The sequence below is a fragment of the Bufo bufo genome, chromosome 9, assembly GCF_905171765.1.
Source record: "Bufo bufo chromosome 9, aBufBuf1.1, whole genome shotgun sequence".
NCBI classification, from domain to species: domain Eukaryota; kingdom Metazoa; phylum Chordata; class Amphibia; order Anura; family Bufonidae; genus Bufo; species Bufo bufo.
The window spans coordinates 229,332,092-229,357,342 of NC_053397.1; the positions used below are offsets into that span (position 1 = coordinate 229,332,092).

Sequence of the window (25,251 nt, forward strand, 5' to 3'; positions counted from 1 at the left end):
TGACTCTAGGCTAGATCAGTTAGAAAATCATCTCAGACCCTAACCCTAAGACATCAAGAGAACAGATAATGGAATCATTACCGCTGTTGAAGATGGCCACGGCGTTCATGGCAGACGCTTCTGCTGAATCTATACACTTTTCAGTAATAAACGAGACACTAACAAATACGGCAAGGCTTGCTCTTTAGCTAAAATCCTAGTCCGGGGACATTGCATCCAAGAATAAACTATGTGCAATTCCCTTTTGTAACGGGGTGCCGAAGGCACACTCGGTCTCCCATCAGCCGCAGACCTGCTGCTTAGCTTCGGGAGCGAGGATCTGTGTTTGACCTCGTTCCCAGGGCGGCTTTGCTAGCTTAGCTGGGAGGCTCCCTGCTCCTAGGTCTGCCTTGAGCGCCGAGCTGATCACTCGGTGCTCGACTGGTCAGTCTGTCGGTCATGTGACGCTGGCCACGTCACATGACCCTCACTCCCCACTATAAATACATGCAGCCTGCTGGCCACAGGTTGGCTGTTAATTTAGGTTCCTGGCAGTTGTTGGATACCTGTGTACTTACCTGATCCTGTTCCCTGACGATCCTTTGCCTGCTCCTCCTGTACTGCGCATCCTTCCTGGTATATTGACCTCGGCTTCCACCTGACTATTCTTTGCGGACTCCTTTGGTACTTCTCGACTCTCCTGGTATTTATGACCCCGGCTTCTCCTGACCTTTCTTTGCTTATCCCTCTGTACTGCGTTGTCCTCTTGGTTTTGACCCGGTCCGTTCACTATCCGTTATTTGTCTTGTCTGTCCTTCCCGCACGTATACTAAGTTAGGGACTGCCGTCCAGTTGTCCCATGTCATCAGGACTCGTGAGGCAAGTAGGCAGGGCCAGGGGTGAGGGTGGAGTGCAGTGGTCACTATCCTCCCCCCTGTGTGTGTGTGTGTGTGTATGTGACCGTTACAGATTAACAGGCCCAATAACCACTGTATAATGAATCCTCTGGTGACCCTGACTGACCATGTCTCTAATCTGATGCAGATGCTGCAGTAGCTAGGGAAAAAACTCCGTTCTTTTGAGTTAGGGCAAGGTTCTTCCACTCCTCAGGCCTCCAGTCCGCATTTTGAGCCCCAGATTAAGTTCCCAGAGCCCTTTTCTGGAGACCGGAAGAAGTTTCTCTCTTTTAAGGAGAGTTGCAGACTTTACTTCCGTTTGCACCCGGTGTCCTCTGGCCCCGAGAGTCAACGCGTGGGCATTATCATTTCCCGACTACAGGGTGATCCCCAGGACTGGGCGTTCTCTTTACCTGCTGGCGCCAGTTGTTTAACTTCTGTGGAGGGGTTCTTTCAGGCCCTGGGTACCCTCTATGATGAACCAGACAGGGCTCTAGTAGCCGAGTCGGCTCTAAAGGCACTGGTTCAGGGCAATCTACCTGCGGAGGATTATTGCACCCAATTCAGAAGGTGGTGTGTCCCCTCAGGATGGAACGAACCAGCCCTGAAGAGTCAGTTCAGGTCAGGTCTGTCTGATAATTTAAATGATCTTCTGGTCAGTTATCAACTTCCAGAGACCTTAGAGGAGATGATGACCCTTGTTGTCCGACGGGTTAGAGAGAGAGACAACAGGAACGACAGTTCTCTTCCCAGATGGTGGTCCAGCCAGAGGCCTATCCCAGAGACAACACTGAGGTCTCCACCGAGGAACCCATGCAGGTTGGCATGACCCGAGGGAATCTTCCCCGCAGACGTGGAGAATGCTTTTACTGTGGAGATCCTGACCATTGGATCAACCAGTGTCCTAAGAAGGTCCACTCTGTCAAGTCTCCTAAGGCAAGGCAACCTAAAGACCAGGTACACCCTGATTTTTTTAAATGTAAGCTTTTGGTACTTATTACGATTTCTCTGGGGGTAGATAAATGGCCGGGTAAGGCCTTTATTGATTCTGGCTCAGCGGCCAGCTTTATTGACTCTGAGTACGCTGTAAGATTGGGTATTCCAATGTTTGCTTTACCAACTCCTATCCATGTCATGGCTATTGATGCTACTCCTCTTATTGGTGATACGGTGAGCTCATGTACCTCAGAGATTTCTCTAACCGTGGGTGTGTGCCACTCAGAGAGATGTTCCCTTTTAGTCCTGGAGAACCTACCGGTTGAGGTGGTACTAGGGTTGCCTTGGCTCCGACTACATAACCCCACTATAGATTGGTCCAAGGGGAAGTTGGTGAGATGGGGGCCTAAGTGTGACTCGTGCTTGTCCGTGGTACAGGCTGGGGTCTCAGTAAAGTCTGATACTTTACCCACTGTTGTTAGGGAATATTCTGATGTATTCTCATCACCAACCCCAGAGGTTCTACCCCCCCATAGACCTTATGATTGTACTATAGAGCTAGTAGAGGTGGCCAAGTTTCCTAAGGGGCGAATTTATAATCTTTCTAAGCCCGAACGCAAGGCCATGGAAGATTATATTAAGGAGAGCCTTGGTAAAAGGCATATTAGACCTTCTGTCTCTCCTATGGGGGCAGGGCTTTTCTTCGTTAAGAAAAAAGATGGTGGTCTTAGGCCATGTATCGATTACCAGAGATGAAATAAAATCACTGTCCAGAATAGATACTCCCTCCCATTGATTCCGGATTTATTTAACCAGGTTCTGGGGGCAACCTAGGTTTCCAAGATTGACCTGAAAGGGGCATACAATCTAATCCGAATCAAGGAGGGAGACGAATGGAAGACGGCGTTCAATACTCCGGCAGGACACTTTGAATATCAGGTGATGCCTTTTGGACTCAGCAATGCCCCAGCTGTGTTCCAAAACTTCATGAATGACATTCTTAGGGAGTTCTTAGGTAAATTTGTTATTGTCTATCTTGACGACATTTTGATATTCTCTCCTGACTTTGAATCCCATGTGTCTCATGTTAAACAAGTATTAGAGGTGTTGAGGGAGAATCAGCTATCCGCTAAGCAAGAGAAATGTGTCTTTGGTGTACAGGAGATTCTGTTTCTAGGGCATGTTCTGACTCCTCACGCCTTCAAGATGGATCCTGGTAAGGTACTAGCAATTAAGGAATGGGTAAGACCCTTTCATGACCAAGGGTCATTGATGCCCCAGTGTCCAGGTCAAAATTTACAAATCTGACATGCGTCACTTTATGTTGTAATAGCTTTGGAACACTTTTATTTATCTAAGCCATTCTGAGATTGTTTTCTCGTGACATATTGTACTTCATTAATAGTCAAAAATTTGAGTCAATATATTTCACCTTTATTTATGAAAAAATCCCAAATTTACCAAAAATTTTGAAAAATTCACAATTTTCTAAATTTACATTTCTCTGCTTCTAAAACAGAAAGTCATACCTAATAAAATATTTATTACTTAACATTTCCCATATGTCTACTTTATGTTGGCATCATTTTGGAAATGTCATTTAATTTTTTTAGGACGTTAGAAGGCTTAGAAGTTTAGAAGCAGTTCTTAAAATTTTTAAGAAAATTTCCAAAACCCACTTTTTAAGGACCAGTTCAGGTCTAAAGTCACTTTGTGGGGCTTACAAAGTGGAAACCCCCCATAAATGACCCCATTGTAGAAACTACACCCTCAAGTAACTCAAAACTGATTTTACAAACTTTGTTAACCCTTTAGGTGTTCCACAAGAATTAAAGGAAAATGGTGATGAAATTTCAAAATTTCACTTTTTTGGCAGATTTTCAATTTTATTACATTTTTTTCTATAACACATTGAGGGTTAACAGCCAAACAAAACTTAATATTTATTACCCTGATTCTGCGGTTTACAGAAACGCCCCACATGTGGTCGTAAACTGATGTAAGGGCGCACGGCAGGGCGCAGAAGGAAAGGAACGCTGTATGGTTTTTGGATGGCAGATTTTGCTGGACTGGTTTTAGATGCCTTGTCCCATTTAAAGCCCCCCTGATGCACCCATACAGTAGAAACTCCCAAAAAGTGACCCTATTTTGGAAACTAGGGGATAAGCTGCCAGTTTTATTGGTACTATTTTGGGGTACATATGATTTTTAATTGCTCTATATTAAGTTTTTTGTGAGGCAAGGTACCCGAAAAATGGCAGGGTAGATCATGTGCTATTTTTATAGAGCAGGTTGTTACGGATGCAATGATATCAAATATGTCTACTTTGTTTGTTGGTTTGTTTCAGTTTTACATAATGAAGCATTTTTGAAAAAGAAAAATTATGTTTTTGTGTGTCCATTTTCTGAACGCCATATGTTTTTTATTTTTCTGCCGATCGTCTTGTGCAGGGGCTCATTTTTTGCAGAAAGAGTTGAGGTTTTTATTGGTATAATTTTTGGGTACATAGGATTTTTTGATCATTCATTATTACACTTTATGGGGCAAGGTGACCAAAAAATTGGCTGTTTTGGAACAGTTTTTATTTATTTATTTTTACAGCATTTATCTGAGGGGTTGGGTCATGTGACAGTTTTATAGAGCAGATCGTTACGGACGTGGCAATATTTAATATGTATACTTTTTTTTATTTATTTAAGTTTTACACAATAATAGCATTTCTGAAACCAAAAAAATGATGTTTTAGTGTCTCCATAGTCTGAGAGCCATAGCTTTTTTATTTTTTAGGCGATTGTCTTAAATAGGGTATCATTTTTTGCGGGATGAGGTGACGGTTTGATTGGTACTATTTTGGGGGTCATAAGCCTTTTTGATCGCTTGCTGTTGCACTTTTTGTGATGTAAGGTGACAAAAATAGCTTTTTTTACCCAGTTTTTTTTTTATGGTGTTTATCGGACGGGGTTTATCATGTGATATATTTATAGAGACGGTCGTTACGGACGCGGGGATACCTAATATGTGGTTTGTTTGTTTTTATAGGAAAAGGCAATTTATTTTTTAAATTTTACATTTTTATTTATTTATTTATTTTTACTTTTATTATTTTCACTTTTTTTTTTTAGCAAGTCCCTCTTGGATCTTGAAGATCCAGTGGGGCTGATGGCTGTACTATACTTTGCAATGCTCTTGCATTGCAAAGTATAATACAATCAGATGCCCTGTAGGTGGCAATCGCAGCGCGGCAGCCCCGATGGTGGAGAGAGGGAGCCCCCTCCCTCTATTAACCCCATGGATGCCGCTGCCGCGGCATCTATGGGGTTGCAGCAGAGTGTCAGCATAGAGCTGGCACTCTCTGCTGTGTCGTGCATTTTCATAAATGTACAATCTTATCTAAAGATATTATGGTCTAAATATCAATGCCCATTGCCTTTAAGTGTAATCACAGATTGAACCAGAGTCTGATATTTCTCTATAGGATTGAAACAGGCCGAGATGAGGTTATGCTGAGTTCAGTTTGGGAACATGTTTGTGGAGACATAGAGTATATTGTCTTTTAAAATTATAGTGAGCAGATGTAGTATATCCGTTAATACTATAATGGGCTCTACAGACATGTATCTGTGAGAAACAACCATTTGAATAGCAATGTATTATTTTACTTCATTACAAAATCATTAGGGAAGTCTACTTTGTAGAAAGCATTGGGTGTATGAATGTCCCATTCATGTCTTCATAATTATATTCTATATATTCCTGTGTGGTGTATTTAAATTTGCAACATATCTTATCCAATGACTTATATAATATGTCATCTATGTATAACAGTGTGTCGATGTGTGTATATATATATATATCATTTAGAATATATATTTTATGCCGTGTATATCCCACTAATCATATAGACTTTTAAGGTTTAGAAAAGTATTGAAGTTGCCTTCCTACTAATTGGTTTTCATGAGGAGAGCTAAATATTATTAGCCAGCCATGTAGGCAAGTTAATGAATCCGGATGTTAAGTAAAAGGAACCATTGTCCATAAGAAGACAGTAGGAGATGGTGACTCCAACATGTCTAGATTAGGGGTAATTAAAATGTCAGGAAGAAACCCTTAATACTGATGCATATTGGGGGAGGTCAAAAGGGTCATCTGAATATATTATTAGGTATTTAGAATTAATGTTGAAATTGTCATGTGGTACAACAGTGCCATCTAGAGGTAAATTGATAATAGTATGGCATTTTCACCAGTGTTCCAAGGGTTAAAATGACATCATTGGTATCTGCATACGAACACACCCATCTTGTCTGATTGGAGATCCCTAATCTAGAAGGGGAGGAATTCTTAGATAACATGGGGTATAAACTATGCATGTAAGAGGTTAGGAGGGATCTATCGATCTAGCTATCTATCCAGCTATCTACACTCTTCAACTGAAACAACTGCAACTAACAATTTACTTCAACAACAAAAAGAAACTTGGATTAATTTTTGTTCACTGGAAGAGTTTTGAGAACTGATTACACCCGAAACCTGTCCATCCTTGACTTGGTAACGTATGTTATATTTTGCTTGTGATATTATTAAGATATTCCTCTCAGCGTATAGTCAAGTGTTTCCATATTGTGGGAACGTATAGTGTTAATCACCTCCCTAATGCTAGTTGTCCTCTTAGCAAAAATGCATATTGCTAATGGGAGATTAGACATTATCTGAGTAGAGGAAAACTCTGGGAAATTATATTTCCATAGTCTGGTTGCTGAGTGGGATATAATATCATATTAATATCATTTATATTTTTGATTGTCATAGGCTGAGACAGAGTCAAGGGACAACATTTATTGTTCTTGTATTAATCTGTATTTTATCATGTTATAACCTGTTGGTAAACAGAAAATCCTGAGCTTGTCTTGATGTATTAAGTATTGGTCTGTTTGATAAAGAAATATCATTTATTTCTTATCATATGTTACTTTTAATAATTCTGTGCTGGCGAGAAAGTGATAGTGGATTATACCACCATCTAGTGGTAGTTTATTGGTACTGCGTCAATTTGTCTATCCATTGATCTTATGTCAGTTTTATATTGGAATTTTACTCATTTATAAATAAATTGTTACATATATTTTGCATAATTGATTGCCCCTTTGTTTTCATTAATTGCATAAATTAAATTTAGAGTCTCAAGATAAAAGAAAGGCGTTTTATGTCCGCCTAGTGGATTTCCTGACTGATTTCCATTTTTTATTATTTTATTAATTTTTATATTTTTATATAAAATATTTATATTTTATATAAAAGATATACCTTGACAAATATGGAGGCACAGCGAGATCTTGAGATATTTCTATAAATTATTTATGCAAATAGTGAAAAATTCTACACTTCTTCTTAGCTTGTTATTATTATCTGTATTGATTATTACTTATTGATCAGAATAATGAGTGTAACAGGCAGCGGCCCAGGTAATAGCCAGGCTATAGCAGATAGTCCATCTGACCCAGGAAAGATAATATCTAAGGTTATCGGATATGTTTATTCCCGTTTGAAATTAGATAAAAATATAGATGAATGGACTAATGAGCTGCAGGCAAGAGCCTATGAAGAACGTGGGGATATATGGAAGTTAGGTGGCATGGTTGATAGTTACCTGACATATATGGATTTGGCAAATGATAATTCCAAGAGGGACCAACACCTCTTATCTGCATTGCCACCTGTTTTGTATGCATTGTTTGAGGTCAGTACTCTTTCTAAAGATAGGTATGAGTCTATAATGGGTACAAAAAGATATGTATCCAAGATGGAATCAGAACTAAAATCCGCAGAAGCGATGATCAAAGACTTAGAGTACAACCTTAGTCACAGCCATGATGCATACCAAAAGGCAAAAAATGATTTAGAGGATTTATATCGTCAGTATTCCAAAACTAAGCAGACAGATGGATCAGCCCATAATATAGTCAATGCTAAAAGGGATCCATCTAACTCTGTGGGATCTCCTGAGCCTCCATGTCTTACTCCCCAACATCCAGACATGTCATCACATGCTCCTAAAGCAGACCCCATCCAAGACACTCAGCAACCTGAAAGTGTTGGTGTGATAACACAGGAGGCATTAACCCAATTGAACCAGGCATTGCAAACTGTAACCACCTTACTAGGTGCCAGTAATATGGAAGCCCCTAGAAGTGTCTCTCCTCATATTCCCTTGGATAGACATGTTAGGGTTAGGGTTAAATCACCTGTGCAATATGTGTCTCATGAGAGTGGGGAAAGCGCATGTGAGTCTGATAGTGATGTGGGAAAGCATGTATCTTACTCCCTGCCAAGCAGACAGGTGTTTACCCACAAAGAGGATCAGGGTCCCAGGCGACCATCATATGCTGAGGTGGTCTCTAGGAAGAAAAATTACCAGTATTCAGAAAAGGATCAAAATTCATCCAGCATAATTAAGTTTTTAAATACCACTGTGTCCAAGTTCTCTAAGAAAGGTTCTTCTCAGATAGCGAATCACCTAGAACTGTATGAATCCACTATGGATTCTTTAAAATTATACTCTGATGCTGACAGAATCAGATTCCTTCCATGGGCATTTGATGATAAATATCGTCATTACTTTACCTCTTTTAGGGAGAGAGGAATTCAAGATTGGCCAAGTGTTTTGCATGAAGTTAAACTGGAATTCGGACCTTACCGAACCATTACTGCTGCAAAACGGGACATATATAAGCTTACATGTAGGCCCAATCAAAGTCCCCGTGAATTCCTCTCTATCCTTAAAAATGCCTATGGGTTAGCATATAGATCCCCAAACTGGGAATCTGAAGAGTTTAAGCAGCTGTTCTATGATGCTATGCCAACCCAGATCAAACTTAGCCTAGCCAGAGATCTGGATATTGAAGCTCCCTTGGATAGGTTGGTGACGGCTGCCACCACGCTGTATAATATCAGTGAATACCATGAAACAGGTGAGAGAAGATTTAAAAAATCCCCAGAGCAAAATATAGCTGAAGCTAAGGTAAACCCTAGCTTGGGATTTGAAACACAGCCACGTAAGTATTCTCAGTCTACAGGTCCTGTCCAACAAACCCAGCAACAACAGGTAAGACCCAAGCAAACCAAGCCCCAAAATCCCAACGGGTCAGAGGGGGATAATTCTGGTGCTGGGAGGTCTAACTACCGTCCATATTACAATAATGGTCCCCAATATAGGTCCTATTACAATAGGGATTCCCAGGGTTACAGACGCTGGAATAACAGGCCCAGACAACAGAGGGAAGATAGGCAGGAACCCTTAAACTCACCTAGGAGTAGGTCACCCACCAATAATCAGGGCGCCTCACAAAACCAAAATATGCGCAAACCAAACAGGTTTGATCAGCTGGCAGAACAAGTGGCCCAGTTGAATGACATTGTGAGAAAGTTGTCCCAGGTATCCCCAGGAAAACAGCCTGAACCTTTTTTAGGGGCAACTCCAGGTCCCAGCTCAACACCATAAAGCAGTTTGGGCCGGGTCAGAACCCAGGCCACTGCAAGGCTATTAAGATGGATGTGAAAGAATCTGATGTGATTACTAATACCATTTCTCCTTGCAGTACCCCTGACCCTAAGATTGGGGCCAGGGAGGAGGTGTCTAATATTTTATTTGTCTTACAGTCTAATCGTGTCGATCCCTGCGACCATGCGTCTATTCCAGAGTGTGATCCCATCATTCCAGCCTCTAGTCATGAACCAGCTGTAAACTGTGATATAATCCAGTTTTCCCCAAGGGTGGGGGCCGATGCTGCTCCTCCAACTTCTCCTGTGAGACACAGGAATGCAGAGGTCACGAAGCTGCCGAGAGGTCAAACCCTCCAGAGGAATCATATGAGCAAACATTCTAATTTCTTGTGTGATTTATTCCAGGTTGACGGCCGATATTTTGTGGAATCATATCTCCAAAATGAACTTATCGGACCAATCAAAAGTTTACTCGACACCGGATCACAAGCCACCATCTTATCATATAGTTATTTCCAAAAGATTATGGATCTGACGACAAAAAAGCCGAGATTAAGATCATTTGATGGCTCTTTGATAAGTGTAGGTGGAGATGCTTTACAGGTAAAAGGTACATCATGGTTGACATTTAGAATTGGCAAAAAGACCATTAGACACCCCACATTGATTGTGGATCTTCCATATGATCGGCTGATCATAGGAATTGACCTTATGAAAAGGTTGAGTACCATAATAGACTTCATTAATGAAGCAGTCTGGACTCAGGTGAAGACACCCATTGCATATGAATTCTCTTGCAATGCACAAACACAACGCAGTTGTCACGTGATTGAAGAGAGGCCTAACTCGATTGAAGTTCATTTCAAGAACAATCAAATGCCGGATGTCACGATCCTAAACAATGGTAAGCCCGAGGAAGCTGTCAACGGTGCCGCTCACATCATTACCATCCAGAGGGACAGAATCGAAAAGGTAACCTTGGATAATGATGTATTAACTATTTCTCTTGAAGGAGGAAATCACAAAGTCGCGGACCTGACCAAACATACTCAATCCATGGTACGGATTGAAAAGGTCAATGACAATTTATTGATTCCCATACAAGTGAACAATATAACCCGGGTGAAATATGCCAAACTGGATCTGAAATCCGAAGCCAGCTACATAAGCTTAGGACTATTAAAACAGGTCCCCAATCCTAAAATGATTAAAAGTTTCTCTCCACAGGAACAATGGGTTCATGATCTGGATGGAAATTCCCAGAGTCATAATGTGGTTGCAAGATGTCTTTTGTCTATCTCCATAGGAAATAAGACCACGGAACACGTTTTCATCGTGATAAATGGACCACGATACCAAATGTATATAGGTAACGACCTTCTACACAGATTTGCTGTACAGATTGATCTGGTGAATAAAACCTTATGGTCCAGATTACCAGGAGACCCAGAGGGATTCTAGGATGTAGAGCAAGCTTTGAGAGGGGGACAACAGATGCCCTACGCCGTAAGTATTGAGGTTGCTGAAGAGGTTGAAATCCCTGAAGGATGCAAACCGTTTCTTCTCCCCATTCAAGTGAAAAAGGGACAGAAACTGAAGAATGCAGATGCCTTGATCTGTTTATCCAACCGGATGCAACAACTCGGCCTAAAGTTAAAGCCTACTCCCATGATAAACGTCCATCAGGTTCCATTACAGATGGTAGTCCATAATATGATTCCCCATAGCATATCTTTGCAAAAGGACACCGTAATTGGTTTAGCTATGGAATCAGAATACTACACTTTTGGATTCCAGAATGATGTTATTGGACTTATTCCTGATGAATACCTGACGGAAGAACAGGTAGTAGAACAAAGTTTTTCCTCAACCCCTGAGGGGTTATTCAATATACACTCTGTTTATCCTTTCAGCTCTGAAGAAGGTACATGCCACATCGAAGAAACATCATTGGTTTTCAACCATGAGATCGATGAGAGGGAGTACGAATCCTGCCAACAAGGAAAGGATAAGGTACACTACACCCAAAATGACTTAACCAGTGAGCTTGAAGAAGCCTACGAGTTAAGTCAGCCGGAAATCTTTTCAGAATTTCAGGAGCGGGTGGAGGAACAAGTCTCTATAGCTTATGCATGCTCCGATGAGTCAGAGCGTCAACAGCTAAAGGAGCTCTTCACAGAGTTCCAGGACATGTTCGCCAAGGATTCTTATGACTGTGGAGAAACAGACATACATGTTGCAAGGATCCAGACGGATCCAGATGCACCCCCTGTCTTTGTCAAACAATACCGACTTCCGCTGGCGGCTTACGAGTCACTATCGGAAATCATTAAAAACCTGGAGAGGAGGGGCATTATCCGTCCAATACACAGCTCGTTCAATCATCCGATACTTGGGGTCCTCAAACCCAATGGTCAATTTCGTCTCTGCTCGGACCTAAGACAATTAAACAAACGTGTTTACATGTCCGGATGGCCCGTGCCGTATATTGACCAATGTTTGGCACAAATTCAAGGATCAAAAATCTTCACCGCCCTTGACTGTGCACAAGGATACTGGACGATTAAAATTGACGAGAGGGATCAGTACAAATTGGCCTTCACATTTGGAAAGCAACAATATGCATGGACCCGACTGCCCTTCGGGTACATAAATGCGGGCCATGAATTTGCTGTGTTCATGCATAAGGCAATGCCTGATGCCACTGAACGAGGTACCTTATCCTATGTGGATGACATCCTAATCAAAAGCACAACTTTTGAGGAACACATTGTAGAACTGAGGCATGTACTAACCCAGCTGAGGAAAGCTGGTGTGAAACTTTCTTTTCAGAAGGCTCAATGGTGTCGTGCCAAGGTCAATTTCCTAGGTCACGAAATCACTGCTGATGGAATCAACCCACAGAAGAAGAAGGTGGAAGCAGTGATCAACACCAAGTCACCTACAAATCTCAAGGAGTTGAGATCATTCTTGGGCATGATGAACTATTCACGTAAGTTTATAGATAATTATGCCGAAATTACAAAACCTCTTTTGCAGTTACTGAAGAAAGGAGTAAAATGGGAATGGAGTGAGCGTCATGAGCAAGCTGTGAATGAACTCAAGGCCAAACTTATCCAGGCTCCATGCCTTGCCTATCCAGAAGGGGGAAAACCTTTCTTCGTGGAAACAGGTTTCACTGACAAAAGCGTGAGTGCAGTCCTTTTCCAAAAACAGGAAAACTGGAACAGAATCATTGCCTATGCCAGCAAATCCTTGTCACCAGTAGAGGTAAAATTCAATAGCTGTGAGAAAGCCTTACTGTCAACTGTGTGGGCTTTACAATATTTCAGGAGTTTTATCCAAGGTGAAAGAATCATTGTGGAGACTGCACACCAACCGCTGCAATACTTGCAGAGTGATCGGATAAGGGATGGAAATCTGTCAAATAGCAGGATAACCGCCTGGACGATGTCCTTAATGGGATGGCCGTTGGAGATCAGGTATAAACAAAATAATAAGAACCCAGTTGCTCAAGGATTAGCTGAACTCCATGATTGTACCAATGCGGAACATCAAGGTGAGTCGCAGGAGAATGACTTCCTGGAGGAACAATCATCATCCCCATATAAATCTTACGAAGAGGAGTACTGCAAATCATTACCGTGTGTATATGTAGACGGCTGTTCCTTCCATACCGATGTAGGATCCGAACACACGCTGGTTGCAGGTGTCGGAATCGTGTGGAATAATATGTTCCCAGAGATATCCGTTGGATACAAAATTGGTTCCAAAAGCAGCCAGGTTGCAGAGCTTACTGCTGTGTACAAAGCCGTACAAATGGCTATCGAATATGATGTTAAGGAGTTTGTAATCATCACAGATTCTGATTATATTCGTAATAGCTTTGTGGAATATTTCCCCGGATGGAAAAGATCCAACATGATGAGAAGCAACAACAAGCCAGTCAAGCATGGTAAGATGTTTTGTAAGATTGACGAGATGGTTACCACCCACGGTCTTACAATTTACTGGAAAAAGGTAAAGGGTCATTCAAAGTATCCAGGTATGGATAAAGAAGGGAATGACCTAGCAGATTCCCTCGCCAAACAAGCAGCCATTGACGGAGAAGTCTTTGACGTTGATGACCTCATGGGAACTATCCAAGTGGATGCAACGACAAGAAGTCAGGCCCAAAAGGGAACTGAAGCTAATGTGTTGCAATGGAGCCAAGATTCCCCTAGTGAGGATCTCATTGCAGGCCAAAAGGGGGATCCAGTTATTGGTCTCTTTTATAACCACATTCTGGATCCACAGAATTGTCCCAAAAATACAGAAGACTGTGATGGTAAGGAGGAGTTACGGATTTTGATGAAGGGTAAGTCCCAATTCTCATTACAGGATGGATTGCTGATAAGGACCTCAAAGAACGGTATCACGCAATGGGTAGTACCCGCAGCGTATCGAGGTCTGATGCTACAACATGCCCATGATGCCCCAACAGCTGGACATCGAGGTGAGAAACTAACATACGAGTTATTACGGGACTACGCTTACTGGCCGCATATGTTACAAGACGTGCGAACATATTGTCAAGGATGTCTAATATGCCCTCAATTCCAGCCACAAGGACCCACTCATCGGGCACCACTGATGAAAAGGGGGATGTCCATGCCATGGTCAGACATCCAAATTGATTTCATTGGACCAGTAATCACATCATCAAAAGGCAACAGATACATGTTAACCGTAACTTGTTTGTTCACAAAATGGGTAGAATGTTTGCCGTGCAAAACATGCAGTTCAAGCGTATGTGCATCTCTGCTCATTAACCACATATTCTCCAGGTTTGGTCTTCCCCAACGCATTGAGTCCGATCGTGGAAGTCATTTTACTAGTGAAGTGATGACAAAGATGTGGGAAATACTGGGGGTAAAAAGGAAGCTGCATATAGCTTATCGGCCAGCCTCTAGTGGTGGAGTGGAGCGCTACAACCAATCCATCGTGAACGTTCTAAGAAAATTTGTCAATGAATCTGGTAAGGACTGGGATGTCAAACTGCCTTTGGTTCTTATGGCCATCAGGGCCACCCCAAGCGCAGCAACCAAACTTTCTCCCTTCGAGATGATCACAGGAAGGAAGATGGTGTTACCCCAGCATTTATTATACAGGACAACAGATCATAATTTGATAAATGCTACAACATCGCATCAATATGTGGAAAATTTACGCAAGCACTTTCAGCATGCTTTTGCGTTTGCCCAGAAGAATATAGAGAAAGCCGCAGTGAGTGCTAAAACATACTACGATCTGAAAACTACTCAGAAGGAGTATCAAATTTCCGATCAGGTTTATCTCTATAACTTCGCTCGGGATCAAGTGAAGGAGAGAAAATTCCTACCTTCATGGAAAGGACCTTATGTCATTATTGAAAAGTTGTCACCAGTGGTATACAAGATAAAAATCCCTAAGGGGGATGAATTTGTGGAAAAATGGGTGCACATTAATCAATTACGTGTTTGTCATCCTAGCTCACGACTTCGAGAGATAGGAGTCTGAGGAGGAGAGGTAAAGAGATTTTACAGTTCCAGCTAAAGACGGAAATTAGGATTGGTATTGTATGAACAAACGTGTATACTAACCCATTCTCACATGTGTTTCCTCTATAACTAAACATCTCTTAACTAACCTCTAAAACAAGGAACTTGCCCTGTTCAAGAAAAGAACCTATGCCAATCAAAAATATATGATAGCATTAACTCTTTTCTTACAGGATAAAAAGTGAAAGATGCATATACTCATATTTTGTCATACAATATTTTAGGCGCAAGATGCCGACTAAGATCATTGCCATCATCTATGTCATCCTAATCTTGGGGAAAGAATTCCACGCCGAACCGATTGTTGTGCCAGGTCCTTCATCCGGAATCATGCTGCAGGACACCGCGGGATTCATTCTGACGAACAAGAGGATTTTGTCCCAGAAGATTTACATCAGCCTGGATCCACGCGTCTTCATCGAAAAACAATTCAACGTGTCTGAGATCCTGTCACCGGAGATCCAAACCTGGTACCAAACGCATATCGGATATTCCCAAGAACGGATTACGCAAATACTGGAACAAGCGAGAAAGACCTTGACCAGAGAGCAGCTTTCTACGAGTCAAAGACCAAGACGGTTTATTTCTGTCATTGTTGCCGCTATAATCTTTAGCGTAGTGGGCGCTGTCATTGCCACAGGTGTAACCGTTGCCAATTCCATCTCCATTAAAACATTGGAACTGGAGATCGGTTCACTGAAAAGTAACTTATTAAGTATACATGCGGAGATGAAGAATCAAAACAAACATTCATCGAACTTATATCCTGTTTTGCAAGATCTATGGAATGGTTGAGTTTGTTAACCATCCAAACAGTGCGTTGGATAAGATTATTCAAAAAGACTTTAGGTAAACTATGGCTAAAACACCATAGACAAAGTCTACGCGCCGTGACCCATGAAGAAGACATATGAAAAGTTTTTGACATTCCAAATATATTCTCACTTTGTGGAATATTTTGGAATGAAGGGGGATTTGTCGTGCATTTTCATAAATGTACAATCTTATCTAAAGATATTATGGTCTAAATATCAATGCCCATTGCCTTTAAGTGTAATCACAGATTGAACCAGAGTCTGATATTTCTCTATAGGATTGAAACAGGCCGAGATGAGGTTATGCTGAGTTCAGTTTGGGAACATGTTTGTGGAGACATAGAGTATATTGTCTTTTAAAATTATAGTGAGCAGATGTAGTATATCCGTTAATACTATAATGGGCCCTACAGACATGTATCTGTGAGAAACAACCATTTGAATAGCAATGTATTATTTTACTTCATTACAAAATCATTAGGGAGGTCTACTTTGTAGAAAGCATTGGGTGTATGAATGTCCCATTCATGTCTTCATAATTATATTCTATATATTCCTGTGTGGTGTATTTAAATTTGCAACATATCTTATCCAATGACTTATATAATATGTCATCTATGTATAACAGTGTGTCGATGTGTGTATATATATATATATCATTTAGAATATATATTTTATGCCGTGTATATCCCACTAACCATATAGACTTTTAAGGTTTAGAAAAGTATTGAAGTTGCCTTCCTACTAATTGGTTTTCATGAGGAGAGCTAAATATTATTAGCCAGCCATGTAGGCAAGTTAATGAATCCGGATGTTAAGTAAAAGGAACCATTGTCCATAAGAAGACAGTAGGAGATGGTGACTCCAACATGTCTAGATTAGGGGTAATTAAAATGTCAGGAAGAAACCCTTAATACTGATGCATATTGGGGGAGGTCAAAAGGGTCATCTGAATATATTATTAGGTATTTAGAATTAATGTTGAAATTGTCATGTGGTACAACAGTGCCATCTAGAGGTAAATTGATAATAGTATGGCATTTTCACCAGTGTTCCAAGGGTTAAAATGACATCATTGGTATCTGCATACGAACACACCCATCTTGTCTGATTGGAGATCCCTAATCTAGAAGGGGAGGAATTCTTAGATAACATGGGGTATAAACTATGCATGTAAGAGGTTAGGAGGGATCTATCGATCTAGCTATCTATCCAGCTATCTACACTCTTCAACTGAAACAACTGCAACTAACAATTTACTTCAACAACAAAAAGAAACTTGGATTAATTTTTGTTCACTGGAAGAGTTTTGAGAACTGATTACACCCGAAACCTGTCCATCCTTGACTTGGTAACGTATGTTATATTTTGCTTGTGATATTATTAAGATATTCCTCTCAGCGTATAGTCAAGTGTTTCCATATTGTGGGAACGTATAGTGTTAATCACCTCCCTAATGCTAGTTGTCCTCTTAGCAAAAATGCATATTGCTAATGGGAGATTAGACATTATCTGAGTAGAGGAAAACTCTGGGAAATTATATTTCCATAGTCTGGTTGCTGAGTGGGATATAATATCATATTAATATCATTTATATTTTTGATTGTCATAGGCTGAGACAGAGTCAAGGGACAACATTTATTGTTCTTGTATTAATCTGTATTTTATCATGTTATAACCTGTTGGTAAACAGAAAATCCTGAGCTTGTCTTGATGTATTAAGTATTGGTCTGTTTGATAAAGAAATATCATTTATTTCTTATCATATGTTACTTTTAATAATTCTGTGCTGGTGAGAAAGTGATAGTGGATTATACCACCATCTAGTGGTGGTTTATTGGTACTGCGTCAATTTGTCTATCCATTGATCTTATGTCAGTTTTATATTGGAATTTTACACATTTATAAATAAATTGTTACATATATTTTGCATAATTGATTGCCCCTTTGTTTTCATTAATTGCATAAATTAAATTTAGAGTCTCAAGATAAAAGAAAGGCGTTTTATGTCCGCCTAGTGGATTTCCTGACTGATTTCCATTTTTTATTATTTTATTAATTTTTATATTTTTATATAAAATATTTATATTTTATATAAAAGATATACCTTGACAGCTGATGACGGCGGCTCAGGAATGGAGCCGCTGCCATCACACACAGCAGGGGGACCGGGGGCAGCACTGGATAGGGAGGGGGCATTCGGCCGCCAACATTGAGGGAGGCTGGGGCAGGACTAATGTATGGGGCGTGGAGGGGGCGGACCGCATCAGGGCAGGAGGCAGGAGATGAGCGCAGGAGGCAGGAGAGGGGCACAGATCAGGGGGGGCACAGATCGCACCAAGGGCTTGGAGGGGCACAGATCGGGGGGCATGAGCAACACTACCTGATTTCAGGCTCTGATCTGCAGAGCGCAGATCAGAGCCTGAAACCGTCATTTTTTTACTGCCGCGATCCGATTGGTTAGTCTGCACAGACTAACCAATCGGATCGATTGCCGGCAAGGGGCCACTCTGATTGGTCCCTTGCCGGCAATACTGAACTGTATGCTGTCCTTGACAGCAGCAGGGCAGGGGCAGAGGCTTTAATCCAAGCGCTTTGCAGCAAATATCACGTATATAAACGGATTGCAGTCGGGAAGGGGTTAAAGGCCTTACAACGGTTCTTAGGTTTCGCCAATTACTATCGTAAATGTATTATGAATTTTTCCGTAATTGCTAAACCATTGACCGACCTTACTAAGAAAGGGATGGATTTGGAGAATTGGTCTACTAAGGCCATTTCTTCATTTGAAAAATTAAAAAAGGCATTCAGTAGCGCTCCCATTCTGATCCAGCCTGATCAGGAGAGACCTTTTATTGTGGAGGTGGGTGCGTCCGAGGACGGCGCAGGAGCAGTCCTTTCACAAGGTCCTGCTAGCTAACCCTAACCCTAACCCTTTCACAAGGTCCTGCTAGCCTCACTAACCTGAGACCATGTGCCTTCTTCTCCAGGAAATTCTCTCCCACGGAGAGAAACTACGACATAGGGAATAGGGAGCTGCTGACCATTAAATGGGCATTTGAGGAGTGGAGGCATTTTCTGGAGGGGGCAAGGCATTGTGTAACTGTTGTCACTGACCATAAAAACCTTATGTTTCTCGAGTCTGCTAAGAGGTTGAATCCCCGTCAAGCCAGATGGGCTCTGTTTTTTACTCGTTTTGATTTTTCCATTACGTTCAGGCCGGGAAGTAAAAATGTGAAGGCGGACGCATTATCTCAGAGCTTCCATGCTTTTCAACCTACTGAGGTACCACCTGAATCCATCCTACCAGCAAAAATCTTCATAGCAGCTCTAACCCAGGATATCTCGGCTCGCATTAGGTCTGAAGGTCTGAACAACATCTGGCACAGGTATCCACCCCAACAGATAAGTTGTTTGTTCCCGTACAATTTTGTCTCCAGCTGTTGGGTGAGTGTCACGATTCTGCCTTTTGTGGACATCCGGGTGTTGAGGGCACTAAGGATCTGGTTTCTAGATCTTATTGGTGGCCCACTCTAACTAGGGATGTCAAGTCCTACGTGTCAGCCTGTGAGTTTTGTGCCAGGTCCAAGACACCTAGGATTCGCCCTGCTGGTAACCTACGACCCCTACCCATTCCCAGTAGAAACTGGTCCCATATCTCGATGGACTTTATAACTGACCTACCGCCGGCAGAGGGTAAGACTGTAGTTTGGGTAGTGGTCGATAGGTTTAGCAAGATGGTCCTTTTAATTCCCCTGTCTAAATTCCCGAATGCCAAAACCCTGGCGTCTATTTTTGTGAAAGAAATTGTTTGATTGCATGGTATCCCGGAAAATATTGTTTCTGACAGGGGTGTGCAGTTTGTGTCCAAATTCTGGAGGGCCTTCTGTCAAAAATGTCAAATTTCATTGTCTTTTTCCTCTGCCTACCATCCTGAGAGTAATGGGCAGACTGAACGCCTTAATCAGTCTGTGGAACAATTCTTGAGGTTGTATGTTGCTGATGACCAGCAATTATGGGTGAAATTTCTTCCATTGGCTGAATTTGCTTTGAATAACCGTGTCAATTCTTCTGCTGGGGTTTCACCTTTCTTTTGTAACCATGGTTTCCATCCCCGTTTTCATTCTGGGTCATCCATCTCCTCCTCTAACCCTGAGGCGGATAGGCTCTCCTCTGAACTGTGCACAGTTTGGGCCAGGGTTCAATCGAACTTAGAAAAGGCTCAAAGTTCTCAGAAACTCAAGGCCGATAGGAGACGTTCAAGGGGGGTGAATTTTCAGGTTGGGGATAAGGTATGGTTGTCATCCAAGAATCTCTCTCTTAAGGTAGATTCTAAAAAGTTTGCTCCTCGTTTTATTGGACCATATAAGATCACGGAGGTGATTAACCTGGTATCATTTAGGTTGGAGCTGCCCGAGTCATTCCACATTCATAATGTGTTCCATAAATCTCAATTTTGAACCGGTAGTACCATCGAAAGCCTCGCCTCTGCCGGTTCTTGTTAATGATGCTGTCGAGTATGTGGTGTCTAAAATAGTGGATGTCAGGAAAGTGCGTAATTCCTTGCAGTACCTGATTCACTGGAAGGGGTATGGACCTGAAGAGAGATCTTGGGTACCTGCCAGGGAGGTTCATGCTCCTAGACTTGTTTGAAAAAATTTCATTCAGAACACCCTGAAAGGCCATCGCCTGAAGTCTTGGGTCCGGTGGCCCCTCGTAAAAGGGGGGGGGGGTACTGTAACGGGGTGCCGAAGGCACACTCGGTCTCCCATCAGCCGCAGACCTGCTGCTTAGCTTCAGGAGCGAGGATCTGTGTTTGACCTCGTTCCCAGGGCGGCTTTGCTAGCTTAGCTGGGAGGCTCCCTGCTCCTAGGTCTGCCTTGAGCGCCGAGCTGATCACTCGGTGCTCGACTGGTCGGTCTGTCGGTCATGTGATGCTGGCCACGTCACATGACCCTCACTCCCCACTATAAATACATGCAGCCTGCTGGCCCCAGGTTGCCTGTTAATTTAGGTTCCTGACAGTTGTTGGATACCTATGTACTTACCTGATCCTTTTCCCTACGATCCTTTGCCTGCTCCTCCTGTACTGCGCATCCTTCCTGGTATATTGACCTCGGCTTCCACCTGACTATTCTTTGCGGACTCCTTTGGTACTTCTCGACTCTCCTGGTATTTATGACCCCGGCTTCTCCTGACCTTACTTTGCTTATCCCTCTGTATTGCTTTGTCCTCTTAGTTTTGACCCGGTCCGTTCACTATCCGTTATTTGTCTTGTCTGTCCTTCCCGCACGTATACTAAGTTAGGGACTGCCGTCCAGTTGTCCCCTGTCATCAGGACTCGTGAGGCAAGTAGGCAGGGCCAGGGTTGAGGGTGGAGCGCAGTGGTCACTATCCTCCCCCCTGTTTGTGTGTGTACGTGACCGTTACACCTTTTCTGGATATTATCTGTTTGGACCAGTTCTAGACTATTCTAGATAGAGCAGCGGACAAGAAAAAAGGTTTTCCGGAAGAGAGGCCTAGGAAGCCACAACCATTTCGGAAGCCCTCTAGACAATTTCCGAACACAGCACCCAGAGGTAAAGGAAAGACGGGGAGGTGGAGTTACCCAAAGGGAGGAAGAGGGAGAGGCTTCCTCCTCAATCCAAATTCCAATAGTAATCCAGGAAAACAATGACGTCAGACCGGTGGGGGGAAGACTTTGGTTCTTCTGGCAGAGGTGGATGCAGATTACACACAATCAATGGATTCTAGATACGATCCACAAAGGGTTTAGACTAGAATTTCAATCCTCTCCCCCTCACAGATTTCAGATAACAGAGTTTCAATCTACTACGCTACAGGAACAACTTTTAAAGGATATACAGAAATTATGCAGTCTGGAAGCAATAATCCTGTTCCTTCATCCCCAAGAATCCAGGGGCCATTACTAAAAGCTGTTCCTTATAAAAAAAAACTATAATAAAAAAAAACTGACGGATCGTTCAGGGTGATCATAAACTTAAAATTCCTGAACAGATGGATCACATACCACAAATTCAAGATGGAGTCTATAGATCAGCGACTCCTCTCATAACTTCGGGAGCATTCATGTGCACCATAGATCTAAAGAATGCATACTATCACATCTCCATTCATCAACAGTAGCAGCAATAGCTGAGATTTGCAATAAAGATAGGAGGGAAAATCTACCACTACTAGTTCCAATGCCTTACGTTTGGAATATCTTCTACCCTCGAATATTTACGAAATTAATTGCAGAAATAATGACATAATGATATTTCCTTATCTGGATGACTTTTTACTCACAGCAATATCAAAGGAGCTCCTGGAGAATCATCTTCAGCAGACCTTATCTCAACTAAAAGAATTGGGGTAGATAATAAATTTCGAAAAGTCAGATCTACACCCAGACACCAAAAAGGTTTTTCTAGGGACTCTACTAGATTCATGGGAACAGAGAACCTACCTTCCTCTATTAAAAGAAGAAAAAATAATAGGATTTCCTCTTTTAGGAGAATCCATGCAGGTACTGGTTATAATGACATCTTGCATTCCATTTGTTCCATGGGCACAGTTTTACTCAAGGACTCTACAGGAGACCGTTTTATCAAGATGGGACAGAGACCACCACTCACTAAACTACAATATAATCCTTCCAAAAAGAGTGAGGAACTTCCTAACCTGGTGGTTGAATCCGTAAAACCTTCATGGCATATTCCCTGGAATATGACTCCAGCTTCAGTGATCACCACAGACGCCAGTCAAAAATGTTGGGGTGCTCATTTACGGGATTCCTTTTTTCATGGAACATGGTCGATCCAGGACAGTCTACGATCATCAGATTTCAGGGAGCTGAAAGCAGTCCTGGAAACCTTGAGGGCAGCAGGACATTTATTGACGGGCCAGCACAACATGACCACTGTCTGCTATCTCAAGCATCAAGGAGGAACAAGAAATCCTCTTCTTCAGGATCTATCGGACCAGATCTTTACATGGGCAGAGCAGAATGTGCGATCCTTATTGGCCATATATCTAAAGGGGATATACAACACAACAGCGGATTTTCTGAGTCGCCACAGGTTTGACCCGGGAGAGTGGATGCTCAACAGGGAAGTATTCTAGCTTATTTCTCTCAGGTGGAGCAAGCCACAAGAGAATACCCAGACAGATTATTTCTACTCTCTAAATCCCAGAGACAATCCTGTGGGAGCGAATGCACTTTCCCAGGAATGGGATATGGACCTGGGCTATGCGTTTCCCCCCTTCCCACTAATTCCTGCAGTTCTAAGGAAATTAAGATTGAATTCAACAACTATGATTTTGATAAAACTGGCATGGCCCAAGAGGTGTTGGTTCCAAATTCGGAAGGACATGTATATTGGTGAACCAATGTCCCCAACAAAGAGACAAGATCTCCTTGTCCAGGGTCCTTTTAAAATACCTGGACCCGAGAAACTAAATTTGACAGCCTGGATCCTGAGAGGCAGACATTAAAAAGGCAAGGTCTAGAAAGGTTAAGATTGGGGTTCCCATAAATAGGTTTTATGAGCTTAATTTGGCCCCGGTTTTGAATAAAGTTAAGTCTAAAATGTGTGCTTGGCAGAAATTGATATTGGCACAGACTGATCGAATAGCACTGGTTAAAATGATCATTCTGCCTATTGTGATGTACCCGATGTGTGCTTCCCCTGTTTGGATCAATGATATCTTTTTCCATAGATTGGAGACTCTTATTAATGATCTAATATGGGGAAGAAGGATGGTGCGTATAAAACAAAGATACCTATGGCTGTCGGAATCGGAGGGCGGGTTATCACTTCCTTTTTTTCAGGGAGATTATTTATGTTCACAGATTCAGCGATGTTGTAATTTTAAAGAGAGTTTACTTGCACAATATTTGACTCAGGTTACGGATAACCCAATAGAGAATATTTTCACATGTTTGGAATCTGGTTATTTGGGATTGAGAAAGTCCCTATTGATACCTTGGAGGGTTTGGAATAAGATTAAGAGGATACTTAAAGTCTCCTATTCTTTTGCCTTCACCCCTCTGTGGGAGAACAGGAATCTGGTGAAATTCTTCAAAATCACAGATTTTATTTATTGGCTCCATAAGGGGGTTGTCAATGTGTGTCATCTCTTTTCTTTGGGACATTTTAAATCTTTTTTGGAATTTAACTTCACTGATAGTAATTCATTAGATTTGTTTATGTACTCACGTTTAAAACATGTATATGAGGCCTCTAGTAACAAAGGTTATATTTTTCAACGGGAGAATTTATTTTTTGATTGTTATACCCAGACAGATGATAGGGTTAAGATAGCTAGCTTATACTGTAAACTTCGATGTGGCATTGGCAACCGTAGCTGTATTTAAAAGCCCAAGTAAATGGGAGCAAGAGTTGCATTGCCTCCCACTACAATGGACCAGTATTTATAGAAATGTAAGAAAGGCCACAATTTCTAATGTTCATAGATTAATTCAATTTAAGATCTTGCATCGATTGTATTATACGCCAAAAACCCAAGCAAAATTTCCTCAAAAAAAAGGCCGAGATTGCTGCTGTCCTAAATGTGGAACAGCAAATTAAAATGGTACTGGGAACAGGTCTTTGTAGCCCTACAAAAGGAGTCCTCTTCGACATATAACCCTGGGATGTTGACGGTGATGTTGGAATATTTTGCTCCAGACACAGTAAATCCGGTCCGGGTCAGACAGATCTGGATGAGGGGTCTGATGGCGGCAAAAGTCATCTTAATTAAACACTGGGGGTCTGTCTGCCCACCCTCGTTATATGAATGGTTCCAGTACCTTCGACAAATTAAAATTTATGAGGATATGGAAAGGAAACGGAGAGCGGCACGTTTGACTGTTTAGACACAATTATTACCGTAATTATGGCTGCATTTGATAGAGCTGTAGTGACGACAGCCAATTGGGGAGAAGGGGGGGAGGCTATAGTTCTATTTCTTGTATATTAATCCTGAATCTATTGTGATATCCATAATTTATGCAGGATTCTGTTCTCTCTCATAGGGTAGTTGACTATTTACCATAATGGCTATCCTGTATTAGTTGTTTTTTCTATTATAATGTGTGTTGTTTGTCACTTTGTATAAATAAAAAAATTTAAAAAAGCCAAGGTAATATCGACCTTACAGTATAGTCCTAAACCAGCAACTTCTGCCATATACAACAGGATATGGAGGAAGTTTAGGTCATGGTTGTCTCTTAATCACCTAGGAAATTCTTCCCCTTCAATAAGTCATATACTGGATTTTCTTCAGAAGGTATTTGATATCGGATTAAGACCTAATACTCTGAAAGTTCAGATTTCGTCATTATCCTGGTGTCTGGATATTCCTTTGGCAGAGCATAAATGGATAAAAAGATTTGTAAAAGCAGTGTTTAGGATTAGACCTACCTTAAGACAGACTGTTCCTGCCTGGGATTTAAACGTAGTCCTAAATGGCCTTTGCAATCCACCGTTTTAACCTTTAGAGGAAATATCTGATAAAGTTTTGTCTTTCAATGCTATAAC

At 41.7% G+C, this 25,251-nt stretch overlaps 1 protein-coding gene across 1 annotated transcript; it reads left to right on the forward strand.

Moving 5' to 3' along the window:
- Nucleotides 1–8,212: 8,212 nt before the first annotated feature.
- On the forward strand, nucleotides 8,213–23,094 carry LOC120979879 (the record flags this gene model as incomplete). The annotated part of the gene is made up of 2 exons (XM_040408840.1): nucleotides 8,213–9,183; nucleotides 22,992–23,094. Coding segments are annotated over 2 exons (1,074 nt in total), but the record flags the coding sequence as incomplete, so codon positions are not given.
- Between the last annotated feature and the right edge of the window lie 2,157 nt (nucleotides 23,095–25,251).